This window comes from Ornithorhynchus anatinus, chromosome 5 (genome assembly GCF_004115215.2).
Source record: "Ornithorhynchus anatinus isolate Pmale09 chromosome 5, mOrnAna1.pri.v4, whole genome shotgun sequence".
In the NCBI taxonomy this organism is placed as follows: domain Eukaryota; kingdom Metazoa; phylum Chordata; class Mammalia; order Monotremata; family Ornithorhynchidae; genus Ornithorhynchus; species Ornithorhynchus anatinus.
Genome location: NC_041732.1, coordinates 52,275,430 through 52,289,938, shown reverse-complemented (window position 1 = coordinate 52,289,938; position 14,509 = coordinate 52,275,430). Strand labels below are relative to the sequence as shown.

At 42.8% G+C, this 14,509-nt stretch overlaps 1 protein-coding gene across 1 annotated transcript in view; it reads right to left on the bottom strand.

Moving 5' to 3' along the window:
• Positions 1-3,967: 3,967 nt before the first annotated feature.
• ICE2 (interactor of little elongation complex ELL subunit 2) overlaps positions 3,968-14,509 on the bottom strand; it is a 54,765-nt gene continuing 44,223 nt past the window's right edge. The window contains exons 12-15 of the mRNA XM_029066096.1: positions 11,890-11,974; positions 10,755-10,805; positions 8,499-8,757; positions 3,968-5,262 (exon numbers count right to left, since the gene is read on the bottom strand). Coding sequence (XP_028921929.1) covers positions 5,074-5,262; positions 8,499-8,757; positions 10,755-10,805; positions 11,890-11,974 — 584 coding nt within the window. The 3' untranslated portion in view covers positions 3,968-5,073. The remainder of the gene's footprint in view (positions 5,263-8,498; positions 8,758-10,754; positions 10,806-11,889; positions 11,975-14,509) is intronic.

Below are 14,509 nucleotides of genomic sequence, written 5' to 3'. Positions count from 1 at the left end.
AACATCATTGTGCAGCACAACAAGCATGGCAAATACAACCAGGGAACAACACTGAGACTCGTGTGATGCGTTTTTATATTTTATAGGAGGATTTGACATCAGCAGAAGCAACATAGGCTAGTGGAAAGGACATGGGCTTGGAAGTCTGAAGATCTGAAGACCTCGGTTCTAATCCAGAAGGATTAGATTAGGATTAGGATTAGGGAAGCAGCGTGGCTCAGTAGAAAGAGCCCGGGCTTCGGAGTCAGAGGTCATGGGTTCGACTCCCAGCTCTGCCAACTGTCAGCTGTGTGATTGTGGGCAAGTCGCTTCACTTCTGTGTACCTCAGTTACCTCATCTGTAAAATGGGGATTAACTGTGGGTCTCACGTGGGACGATCTGATTACCTTGTATCTCCCCCAGGGCTTAGAACAGTGCTCTGCATCTAGTAAGCACTTAACAGATACCAATGTTATTATTATTATTATTGTTAATCCCAGCCCCGCCTCTTGTCTGCTGTGTGACCTTGGGCAAGTCACTTAACTTCTTGGTGCCTCAGTTACCTCACCTGTAAAATGGGGTTTAAGACTATGAGCCCGATGTGGGACAGGGACTGTGTCCAACCTGATAAGCTTTTATCTACCCCAGCACTTAACAAATGCCATTAAAAATACAAAAAATAACAATAAAAAGCAAACCAACCCAGTTTCTGGCAACTACTAATAAAATTCATGTGCTTTGAGAAGTTCACCAAGATTTCAGGTGATTGCTTTATGGAATTCTTGATCAAGTTAGAGTTGAAGGTACCCTGTCCATTCTATTCCCCATGACTTTGGAAGTAAAGCCAAGTGTGTGTGGTAAATCTCAGGCTGTTCAACCTCTGTTCTCTCCTTTCAAGGGCTCAAGTCAGAAAATGCTTCTGATCCACTGGAAAACTTCCAAATCCACAAACATCTCTGAAAGTCTGTGAATGACATCCAGAATCTACTTTGTAAGCAGATGGCTGTGCTTTTGAGGCATGATCAGTGATGGTCCAAGCCAGGTTAGCCCTCACACAGAAAAGGGGAAAAGTCCCAGAAATCGCTAGAACAGGTAAACTAGTCACTCCTCAGCACTCCTCCTAAGGCCCCGTGCAAAGGATATCAATCGGTCGTCTGGCGTCATCAGTTGGCCTACAGCATATTAGCAGAGGAAAAATCATGCAAGAAAGGAGCTAGAGAAGTGGAGAGGAACTCCAGAACCATGAAATGTGTCAGTCAATCAAAGGTATATACTGAGGGCTTACTCTGTGCAGAGCACTGTACTAAGGGGTTGTGAGAGTAAAATAGAGTAAGTAGACATAATTCCTGCTTTCGGGGAGGTCAGGGTCAAGTCGGGGAGAGAGATAAAATAAATTACAGGTGAGGGAAACAAGCCAGTGTAAGGGTAAAATAAATTATAGGTAAGGGAAATAACCCAGTGTAAGGCTATGTACTTAAAGAGTTATGGGGTGGAGATTGGGTGAATACTTAAGTGCTTAGGGGAAAGGAGTGATTAAATGACACAGAAGGGAGGGGAAATAGGGTGAAGGGAAGAGAGGTTATGCAGGGAAGGCTTCCCGGAGGGGCTCTGATTTTAGTAGGGCTTTGAAGATGGGGAGAATGCTGGTCTGTCAGATAAGAAGGCAGGAGGGAGGAAGTCAGTTTCTGCCTGGTTTCCACAGAGAGGCTGTGGATCTGCACGATGACCCATCAAGGGAGGACAGTCCTGCTTTCGGGCCTCTTCGTCTCCTGCGTTCTCCAAGCTGTGAGTTGGGGCTTAGGCAGGTTAATGGAGTGGTCAGACTGGTCCCTCCTACTATCCCTGTCACCTCATAGCAGTGTATGTCAGGAGGGGACCGTATAATAGGGGCAAGGAGACAGCTGAGGAGGGTGGAACAAGTTGTTTCTTTTTCCCACCCAAAAAGGGAGGTTTGGAGTTGAGGAGCTGGTGCAGTTGCGAGGTGTATTTGGGGGTCTATAGGAGCAGCAAAGAGGTGCCGGGGAGAGGGCACAAATTTAAAGGGAGAGTTGATTGACGATAATAAATTTTTAAAAAAACCTATCTGGAAATAACGGGGAGATGTCGGTTGAACTGGGCAGCGACAAGAAGCGGCTTTGCGCCTCTCTCCCCTACTAGATTGGGTTACCTAGAAGCAGGGAGAGCTTGGAGCTGGTGATGGTTTACAGGGGGCATTTTCAGCTCCTCCCAGCTGTAATGGAGAACCAACTGATTATCGTAATTGCCTCTTCTTGTCCTGGAAACGTTTAAACTTCTTCAGGCATCTCCTAGTCCTAGAACACCAGACTCCGTACGGTTTGTACTGAACAGGAAAAATGAAGAATTACATCCCCAAAAGTCACAGGTTAATTGGAAAATACTTGGCCCAAAGGAACACCGGCTTCAGGGAGTTCTCAGAAGAATAATAGGGTCCCCAGGAGCCGCTAAAACAACGAAAACAATGCTACTTAAGCATCAGGAATGTCATAGGCCTGATACTATGCCAAATGAGAAGCAGACTTCAGCATCATCCAAAGAAGGCTACACTACTGAAACAAAAGACATTAACGTCTTCTGGATTTGGTTTGAAAGCTCTAATGCATAATTTAGGATCCCTTCTTAGCATATCAATTTTATCCAATTCCATAACCATAATTGCCTCCACTTATTTAGACTTTGTCGATCTGCACATGTGAATTAGTATTCTGTTCCTGGAAGCCACAAATTATAAGACATAAATTTTGTGCTTGTGGATCTTGAAGGTTTAAAAAGTCAGTTGAGCTTCAAGGCTAAGAATTCACTCTCAAACAACCTCAAGAGTTAGCTTTTATTTGAAAAACTTAATAAAGCAAAAAACAAAATCGAGACTCTTTAAGCACTAAGAATGTTTGAGATGTTTAGATGTAAGGCTCTCCCCTGGAAGAGGAATACGGCCTAGTGAAAAAGCACTGGCCTGGAAGACGTTGTGGGTCCCGATCCCGGCTCTGACGCTTGTCTGCTGTATGACCTTGGGCAAGTGGCTTAATTGTCTGTGCCTCAAGTTACTTCATCTGTGAAGTGGGGATTAAGACTGTGAACGCTATGTGGGGCAGCGACTGTGTCCAACCTGATTAGCTTGTTTCTAGCCCGGTGGTTAGTACAGTGCCTGGCACAAAGTACGCACTTAACGAATACCATAAAATAAATGTGGATGTGTGAGCCTTGACTACAGCTAGCACATTCCATCAAATGATGGGACAAAGACTCCCCAGGAGCCAGTGGAAGTTATCTCTTTGCCTCCAGTCTCACTTTGGTCTTGGACGCTTTCAATGGGTGAGCAACTTCTGAACAAAAGCATCGGGATTTTCTTAAATATGAAAGTTAACAATTTCAAAATCTATTTTAACAAAAATGTAACATTGCTATGTAACCCACCCCTGAGCCTTACATTTTTCAGGGAAACATTATTTGATTATCATAGCTCCATTTCCCATCACAGACACACCTTTCAAAATATTAGCAAGCCCTATAGGTCTCCTAGTAATTCTAAATAATTTAAAATGCAATTACATTGGTAAGGGTATCACTCGATATAAAGTCATCATTAGAAGAATTCCAAGTAAAAACTCATAGCTCTTCGGACATCTCAGAGCCCAGTATCCAGTCAAAGAGCAAATTCCAAAAGAACCCCACCCTGGGTTAACTGACTCACAAGTGCGTGACTCACAACTGAGGTATGTGTGTTGTATGTAACAGAAACCAAATTTGCAGTTTAGAAGCAACTCGACCTACTTTGCTATTGGAAACGTGATCGATTTTCAATAAAAAATGCATAGTTAAAGCAAGGTCTGGCAGTGATATACTACATTATGAATCCATAAACAAATGTACTAATGATGATTCATTTGATTAGGAAGGAGGTCATGATGTCGTTGGAGAACAAAACCTTGATGAAAACCAAGATCACGATGATAAAAATTCCTGCAACTGTTATAAACAGAAAACATTTATTTTACAAATAACTTTTGAGCAAGTTTAAAACATACTAAACACCATCAGCAGTATAACAATGAACAAAACATACACCATTGAGATGGCTCATCCTATTCCAGATGAAATTATGATGTGTGCTTTTTAGGTGTCAAGAGTGGTTAAGGAAGTATTCATTTAGGACCGTTCAATACACCTACTTGCAGTTAATGTTTGTTACATATAACTGGAGAGTAGCTTTAAGGATTATTGCCTGAGTTTTCATCAGAACTTCTTTACGCCAGTGGATACTGAAACATATCAAGGACCAGTTTCTAATGATCAACAGTTTTCTGAGAGGAATTTCTATCAATTCATACCTTTTAAGTGTGGCCCTAATTTGGGAAAAAAAAATACAGTGAGGGGGGAAAAACTTTGAGCTTCACAGTAAATCAACTAAATATTAGTTCTGGCAGGTAGAACAAGTTAGAAATTCAACACATTTCTGGAAAACGTAATTATAATCTCAGCATTCACTAATGTATTTTAACATTTGTGAAATTTAACACCAACAGGCAGCTGATTTTATAAGTCACCAAACCTGTTTAGCAGGAACCCATTTTGTTTCTACTATCAACGCACAGTTGCACAATCAGAAAATGGTTTTACTTTAAGGAACAGCTTATAATTTTAGCCTTTTGCAGTGGAATTTTACAAAGAACAAGTCTAAGTCAATCTTTGAAAGACCATTTATAATGCAACCCTCCAACAACTCAGACAACTCAGGGAATACAGTATTAGTCTTGAATACAGCAATTTTCTTTCTGCTGGTAGTTTCAAGCCTGACCTATTTGTGATCTTTAGGGAAGGCCTGTAATAGTTTAAACAAACCCCAGTTACCTTTCTTTGGCTGTATTATCTTAATTTTGGAAGGCTTTCTAGAATGAGTTTACCAGCTCCTAGTTAAGAAAGGGTTAAGAGCACATACTCCTTTTCAGTTTACAAGATTTCTCTCTGTTCTTTCTGGCTTTTTTGCCAAGGCAATTTGAAAATCCCTAAGGCACTAAGAGAAAATGCTTTTCTTGTGCAGCAATCTTTAAAATTAACTCTTCCTCCAAGTATCCAAACTACTTTGGCTTTGACTGGGCTTGGCTCTGCCACTTTTTCCACTTATTTGTCCTTTTTTTATTATTTTTCTTTTTTCCCCTGGCCACACCTTTACTTTTAGCTGGCTGAGCAAGCAAACAACTGCCTCCGGTTTCCATGGATATTGGCATTTTCTTCAGATTGGGAACTTGTACTCTTGTTCCATCCACCTAAAACAAATGAAACGGTGAAAACTATTTCATCTTGAAAAATTAGTAAACTTACTGATTTCACAGATAGGTAGCCTGACAAGAATACCACGGTGATTTGAGTAGGATAAGAATTGGTTATGTTTACAAAGTAACTGGAAAAAAAAGCCTTCCTGGCCTTAAAGACCATTATATTGTAAGCTCCTTGAGGGTAGAACTGCATCTTTTAAGGTCTTCTGTTCTGGACCCAGGAGTCCCAGCTCCTCCACTGGCCTTTTGTGTGATCCTGAGCAACCTCTCTCAGCCTCTATTTCCTATCTATAAAATGGGGTTAGAATAGATCCTGAACCCCATGTAGGACAGGGATGTATCCATATCACAACTCTGTATCTACCCCACTACTCAGCACATAGACAACCCTCTGTAGATCTCAAAATTATTATTACACTGAATGAGCTCACGAGGACAGACAGTGAGTGTTACTTGGCTTTCCTCAGGGAGCTACAGCCTTTTTCACTATTTTGTGCTCCTCTGGATGATCAGGGCAGACGAGGCCCGGATTCTTCAGGGAAGAAGCCTGTTAGGAAAAGCTTCATCTTAAAAATTGCTACTGAGCTTTTATGTGGAGGAGTCACAGAGGAGGGGGTAAAATCTGCTTGACAGCAGCTCTCCATGGTCATATAGCTGGCCCAAATGTGGCCAAAATCCAGGAGATGTTTTGGAGATCTTGGGCACAGGATTAGGAATCGATAAGGGAAAATGATGAGATATGTTAAAATAAAAGGCCTGGGTGCCAAAGTATATGGTATCCTTTTTGGGGGGAGGGGAGGAAATGAGGCCTATAAAGATGAGAGTGGAGTTAAGGTAGATTAAGCGTTTAGTAGAGTGCTCTGCACACAGTAAGCGCTCAATAAATACGACTGAATGAATTAAGGGAGAAAGAGGGGTTCTATTACCAATGCCACCTATATTCAGGTAAATTAAGTATTTTAGTAGGAAGGGGCTCCTTTTAGCAACATCTTTGGTGTCCATCTGAACCTCCAAAGGAGACTTAGGAACACCAGCCTCTTCGAATTCAGATAAATAGAAAAACCTTCAAAATTCAGAATGGATACAATTATAGCAGCACCACCACTCCCTTATTTCCTGGCTGTTGTTATTCTCTAGGTCAACAAAGCAGAAAGAAGTGGGGAAGGTAGGTTGGCTACAATTTTGGGGGTGTCGGGGTGGGCTGGAAAAGCATCTGCCAGTAGGGTACTCTGGATCAAGATCAGTGTAAGATTGGTATTAGTGGCATCTTAGAGGAAAGGAAGTGGGGGAATCTTTCCCGTAGCCAATAACTATCTGTGTTGTTTGAGAAAAGCAGGTTTACCATTCTTCCACTGTTCTCAGAATAGGCATTTGACTCTTATCTTTAAAAGTGAATAAAATGTTACAACACTTAGGGAGTTTTCCTGGGAGCTTCCAAATGCATTACATTTTCACTAAAGTTTACTACTGACTTGCATCACTTAAGTCCTCTTAAAGTTCTTATTAATTAATATTTCCCAAACCGATAATTCTTAAAATGATATGCCCATTATAGCAATTTTTCACTCAGAAGAAACTTTATCCCATTTTTCTTTTTTTTTTTTTAAGGAAGTGAATGTCCAAGCAATACTTTTCCTTCCACTTGATAAAGGGGTTGAGAAATCACAATATTAAACTGTTCATTTTACCAATAGGAATAAACTACTCCCACACAATTACATGTTGATGTTTCACACGGTAATCATTGTTTCTAAATTAAGGGAAATCATATTCCTCCAGAGAGGAACTCTCAAAACTCTGTAAAAATAGATCTTTAATCATGACCATTGTTCAGCTAGAAAGGAATTTTTTTTCATTAGAGATGGAACTTGACAAAAGGTTAAACTGAACACTAAAATGGGAAAGCAACCAGACTGTGGTGAGAGTTGCTTATGTAGGGGACGCTGTGACCCTCTGCTTTTCCATTGTTTCCACCTCAGGATTTTAATACAGGCTCTTTCTTGGCCAAGTTAAGTTGAATATTCAAGGGACTTTCACGCTCCCTAAGAAAGGAATCTGAACACCAAGAAAGTAACCTGTGTTCTTAACAGTTTGCTACTCAAGGTGAATGGTGAAATGGAATCAAAATTCAAGCTGAATCCAAATTAAATGTGTTTCAGGGTGACCCCGAGTCCACTAATCGATACATTCAGAAACTTTTGAGGGAATTTAAAAGCAATGTTGGCACCAAGCTTTCTACTGGTTCCTGAATTGTCCTGGGGCCCTCTAGACTGTAAGCTCGTTGTGGGCAGGGAATGTGTCTGTTATAATATACTCTCCCAAGTGATTAATACAGTGCTCTGCACACGGTAAGCCCTCAATAAATACACTTGACTCAATGACTGACTGGCCGCCAAAGGCTCAAGTTGGGGCAGCCTGACCTCTACAGATGATCAAATACTGGAAACCTTTGGTTATGGTCTAGCTCCGAAGACATATGACGTAGTGCCGTGAGGCCCCAGGCCTGTTGGAATGAGGACTCTGTCGCTACTATTTCCTCTGTTTTCGTCTGTCTGAAGCAGTGTGATCTAGTGGAAAGAGTCACTTTCCACTTGGGAGTCGGAGGAAATGGGTTCTCATCCTTGTTCCGCCACTTCCCTACCGGATGATGTCGGGCAAGTCATTTAACTTTCCTGTGCTTCACCTCCCTCAGCTTCAAAATGGGGATTCGATACTTGTTCTCCCTCCTACTAAAGAGCCCCAAGTGGGACCGGATAATCTTGTACCTACCTTGGAGTTCAGTACAGAGCCTGGCACATAGTAAGTGCCCCCAAAATACCACAATTATCATCTTTCCTTCTACATTCCCTCATCAAGCCCCTCCCTCCCTCATTTGGAGATTTTGAATCCCTGGAGGGCCAAGGGCCAAGTCTAATTCTCTCCCATGTAGATTTTCCCAGGATTCTGAACAGAGCATTGCACAAAAGCACGTAACGCTATCACAACTACTATGGAAAAGAATTCTGACGATGACACTTTGCCAGGTTGTTGCAGCCACCTCCCAAATGCTGCAGGAACGGCACCTAATTTTCACGGCTGTCTAATTATAGGCATTTACTTTGGGCCGGGGCTAGTGTTTTGGAGAGCCCCTGTGATTAAAATGTCAAATGTGCAGCTCGGTCAGATCCCATCTCAGAGACTCAGTTCTAAAGCAGTGGGCAGAATATTCACTCTTGGCAAAGGCTTACCTTTCCTTTCTTGGTGAAGACCTGAGGCTTTGGTGGAAAAGTGCACGGTACTCTTTTGTGACTAAGATGGTACGGTAAAAGGACGGTGGGATCTAAAGGCACCCAGGGTACAGAGAGGCTGGAGGATACACCGGGCACGCTGCAATGAGCTTTATGCAAGTTGTAGGCTGTCCTGGTAGCTTTTTCATTAGAACTCTTATAGATGGAAACTGAAGAATCTCCCGTGGCATGGCTCAGTAAGTAGGAGCCCTCCTGCAAACTAAATCATCCAAATAGTTAGTAAAACTCAAAACTCCTGACGGTGGATTGAGTTTAAATACAATTTTCCTAATTCTTTTAAGTATCGTCATGTGGACTGGAAACAATTAAGGACTTCCAGGAAAAAGCTTTTCTTAAACAGTCTGAAGGAAACGTGATCCCAAACTTACCAAGACCATATGAAATGCACATGAAACATTCAAAAAGACTTCAAGCAGTCTTCCCTGTGCTTTTATCTACTTCCAATCCATACATAATAAGAACAGTGTGGAAAAAGCTAATTATCTTTTCATTTTTAGAACTGACATTTCTTAATCTGAAGAATTATTCATTTGTTTCTTTAAGACTTACTCTACTTTGGGATGAGGAGATGAGGTCACTATGTTACAACCCACTGGGTTCTCTACCCACTTTTTTTTATGGTATTTGTTAAGCATTTAATAATGTTGGTATTTGTTAAGCGCTTACTAATGCTGCTTCCCCATGGCTTTACTACGTTAGGCCCCGTAATAAGTGCAGGTGAAGATACTGCAGAGAAGCAGCGTGGCTCAGTGGAAAGAGCCCGGGCTTGGGAGTCAGAGGTCATGAGTTCAAATCCCAGCTCTGCCACTTATCCGATTAGACTGTAAGCCCGTCAAACGGCGGGGACTGTCTCTATCTGTTGCCGACTTGTTCATCCCAAGCGCTTAGTACAGTGCTCTGCACATAGTAAGCGCTCAATAAATACTATTGAATGAATGAACTTAGCTGTGTGACTGTAGGCAAGTCACTTCACTTCTCTGTGCCTCAGTTCCCTCATCTATAAAATGGCGATTACGACTGTGAGCCTCACGTGGGACGACCTGATCACCCTGTATCTACCCCAACGCTTAGAACAGTGCTCTGCACATAGTAAGCGCTTAACAAATACCAACATTATTATTATTATACAAAACAAGCAGGTTGGATATAGTCCACATCCCACATGGAGCTCACAGTCTTAATCCCCATTTTCCAGATGAGGCAATTGAGGCACAGGGAAGCTACGTGGCTTGTCCACAGACACAGAACAGATAAGTGGCAGAGCTGGGATAAGAATCCAGGTCCTTCTGACTCCCAGGCCCATGTGCTAACCACCAGACCATGTTGATTATTTCTTGAAAAGATTTTATGAGGATTCCTGGCCCTCTTCCCATACTCTCATTCTGTTTTTTTAAAGATGAATATTTAAAAAAATGAAAAGATTATCTCTGTTATAGCAATTTTTCTAAATATTAAAAGCACAAAATTTATAAGTTTAGGAGTATGTAAGGGAAGCATAGGAATGACTCTCTGTAAGGTTCTGTAGAATAAGCTTTCAAAAAGCCACCCATTCAAAGATTCTCTCAATAAGCCACTAAAATGCATTTTATTTGTTATTAGGAATTAAATATGCCCTTCAGGTCTAGCCCTTATTAGAAAGACCATTTCCTAAATATCATGATCATCCTTTGTGGAAAAAAATGAAAAGAAAAAATGTTTGGACTCAAAAGTGATATCAACGTCCTGTGAGAAACAGTTTCTAAACACAGAGAATTGTGGATGGTTGCCTTTGAACTGGACTAAACTGATGAAAAGGTGAAGCTTTGTTTGGGGACAAAATTTTAAAAGTCACACTTTTTAATGAAATTGCTTGTACAAAAAGTGATTTCAAGCAAGACATAGTAGATTGGACAGAAAACCAAATATAAAGTCCATGTCCTCTTTCGGCTGGGAAGTTTTTTAAAGTTAGACATGTTATGGAAATGATAAGGGGCAAATAAGGAAGTTAGGAGCAAAGAAATGTTGGGAGTCACCGCTCTAAATGTTTACTAGATGACTACAATTTATACAAAAAGGTAAAAGTTAACTTCATCAATTACTCAGCCAGAATGCTTAGCTGAGATATTTCTGTGAAGATAATTGATTTCGACAGTGACCTAAACATTTTGTCACTGGAAACCATGACCGACTGCTTCACCGCGTTCAGGAAAGACTTACTCTGTTATTTTCTTCAAGATGTGCTGGAGGATGTTGAACGCGTTTGCCGACCTAAATAAAACAGTTCCCCCAAAAATGAATCAAGTCACACAAAACCAATTCTCGATAAACAACCCAACCAAGTTAGAGATGAGCCCAATTTTCTCCTTAAGACTATAACCAGAGAAATTCATTCATTCAATCGTATTTATTGACAGCTTACTGTGTGCAGACAACTGTACTAAGCACTTGGAAAGGAAATTCTGCAACAGAGAGAGACGATCCCTGCCCACAATGGGCTCACAGTCTAGAAGGGGGGAAACAGACATCAACACATCATCACTGGTCCTTCTAGCTCTGTATTTTGTTTGCAGCAGTGATAACGCGACTGAGAAACCACTTTATGGTTGTCGTTTTTGACATCCACCCTAATATTTAGGGATGTACCGTCTAATACCTCTAGTCTTGCCCTCTATCTCCCTCTCTCTCTAGTAACTCAGCATTAATCTCTTCTATGAATTTACTCCTTCAAACCTGCTCGAAACTCACAGGGAAGAACACATTTGATGCCCCCTGCCAACTTAGTGAGCCCTGCCTCAGTCACTGACCCCTCAGGAACAGCAAATGTGCTGCGCTCTGCCGCTCAGCCCTACGCCATCTCTGACAGAGCAGTCGTTTTTTGAGTTCCTGAGTTGGTTCAGGGGCCCCGGGCACCTGGCAGCCTATCCTGAGGCCACTAGAAGTACCCTGTGAAACAATGAGCCCTGAGCATCTCTGGAACTGGACATCGGATGCCTCCATCAAGAGAGTAGCCTCTTCCGGCTACTCTCCAAAATAGAGTGCACGATACAAATACAAAGACACGCCACTTAGCCTAATTACATAAGTTCCCTCTAGACTGTAAGCACATTAGGAGCAGGGAACGTGTCCGCTAATTCTGTTGCATTGTACTCTCCCAAGTGCTCGGTATAATGTTCTGCACAAATTAAGCCCTAAATAAGTATCATTGACTGATACGAGTCAGTGGTCCTCATCCAAACCCAGAGAGGACATGCTCTAGAAGAATTCACACTCTTGAGCTGTACTTAATTAGGTACCAGGCAAGTTAGACATCAGTTACAGTGAACGTCGATCATAACTAAACTTGTTTTCTTACATCAGGGTTGCAAACTTCTCTTTTAGAATATCCATAGGAATTTCTTCGAGGAAAAAAAGCTTCGATGTAAATGCATCAATATGTCCTGAAACAAAAAATTAAAAGCATTTATTAAACAACAAAACCCTCCTGGTCAGATGAGATATTCAAGCTGCAATCTGTTGGTGTTCACTTAGAATAGGAACCTCATGTGGGACGGGACTATGTCCGACCTGATTTGGGGTTTACACGGTATTCATTCATTCAATTGTATTTATTGAGTGCTTACTGTATGCAGAGCACTGTACTAAGCGCTTGGAATGTATAATTCGGCAACAGATAGAGACAATCCCTGCCCAACAACGGGCTCACAGTCTAATAGGAGGAGACAGACAGCAGAACAAAACAAGTAGTCAGGTATCAATAACATCAAAATAGATAGACAGAATCACAGATACATACACATCATTAATAAAAGAGAGTAATAAGTAATACATACAAATATACACGTGCTGCGGGGAGGGGAAGGGGGTAGAGCAGAGGGAGGGAGTGGGGGGAATGGGGAGGGGAGGAGCGGCAGAGGGAAAGGGAAGGCTCAGTCTGGGAAGGCCTTCTGGAGGAGGTGAGCTCTCAGTAGGGCTTTGATGAGGGGAAGAGAGTTAGTTTGGTGGATGTGAAGGGGGAGGGCATTCCAGGTCAGCGTTAGGACGTGGGCCAGGCAAGAATGAAGCATAGTGAGGAGGTTAGCGGCAGAGCAGCGGAGTGTACGGGGTGGGCTGTAGAAGGAGAGAAGGGAGTTGAGGTAGGAGGGGGCAAGGGGATGGAGAGCTTTGAAGCCAAGAGAGAGGAGTTTTTGCTTCGTGTGAAGGTTGATAGGCAACCACTGGAGATTTTTGAGGAGGGGAGTGACATGCTCAGACCGTTTCTGTACCAAGATAATCTGGGCAGCAGAGTGAAAGTATAGACTGAAGCGAGGAGGGACAGGAGGATGGGAGATCAGAGAGGAGGCTGATGCAATAATCCAGTCAAGATATTATCAGAGCTTGTACCAGCAAGGTGGCTGTTTGGATGGAGAGGAGAGGGCGGATCTTGGTGCTGTTGTGAAGGTGAGACCGGCATGTCTTGGTGACGGATTGGATGTGTGGGGTAAATGAGAGAGCAGAGTCAAGGATGACACCGAGGTTGCGGGCCTGTGAGACGGGAAGGATGGTAGTGTCGTCCACAGTGACGGGAAAGTCAGGGAGAAGACAGGGTTTGGGAGGGAAGATAAGGAGCTCAGTCCTGGACATGATGAATTTTAGGTGGTGGGCAGACATCGAGGTGGAGATGACTTGAAGGCAGGAGAAGATACAAGCCTGGAGGGAGGGTGACAGAACAGGGGAGGAGATGTACATTTGGGTGTCATCTGCGTAGAAATGATAGTTGAAGCTGTGGGAATGAATGAGTTCACCAAGGGAGTGAGTATAGATGGAGAAGAGAAGGGGACCAAGAACTGACCCTTGAGGAACCCCTACGGTTAGGGGATGGGAGGGGGAGGAGGAGCCCACGAAGAAGACCGAGAATGAACGGCCTGAGAGATAAGAAGAGAATCAGGAGAGGACGGAGTCCGTGAAGCCAAGGTTGGATAACGTGTTGAGGAGAAGGGGATGGTCGACAGTGTCAAAGGCAGCTGAGAGGTCGAGGAGGATTAGGATAGAGTAGGAGCCGTTGGATTTGGCGAAAAGGAGGTCACTGGTGACCTCGAGAGGGCAGTTTGGGTGGAGTGTAGGGGACGGAAGCCAGATCGGAGGGGGTCCGGGAGAGAGTTGGAGTTGAGGAATTCAAGGCAGCGAGTGTAGACGACTCATTCTAGGAGTTAGGAAAGGAAGGGTAGGAGGGAGATAGGGTGATAACTGGAAGGGGCAGTGGGGTCAAGAGAGGGTTTTTTTTTTAGGATGTACAGTATTTAGTACAGTGCTTGACATTGACAAATGTTTAATAAATATGACAATTGCTAGTAAAATTATGAGTCACCGAATCATGTCGGTTCTACCTTCACAGCATCACTAAAATCTGTCTTTTCCTCTCCATCCAAACTGCTACATTGATCCAAAGACCTGAATACTGCATCAGTCTCCTTGCTGACCTTTCTGCTTTCTGTCTCTCCAGACTCCAGTCCACACTTAACTTTCTGCTTCTCAGATCATTTTTCTTAAAAAAAAAAAAAAGGTTCGGTCCACGTCTCCCCACTTGTCAAGAACCTCCAGGGGTTACCCATTCCACCACCACATCAAACAGAAACTCCTCACCATCAGCTTTAAAGCACTCCCTCCGCTGGCCCCTTCCTAACCTTACTTCCCGGATTTCCTAAAACCCAGCCCACACGCTTTTGCCCCTCTAACGTCACCTTACTCCCTCTACCTCAATCTCGTCACTGACCTCTTACCCACATCCTCCCTCGGGCCATCTGGAATGAGTACTCTAAAAGGATGGGCCAAATAAGATTTAGACGAAGAATTTTTGTTGTCCACCTTACACGCACACAGCCGGGGAACGTCTGAAAATTATGTTTACCGTACTCTTCCATGTGTACAGTGCTCTTCAAATAGTAAGCGCTCAATAAATACCACTGATTGACGGATTGATGGTCCAGGGAGCAGTG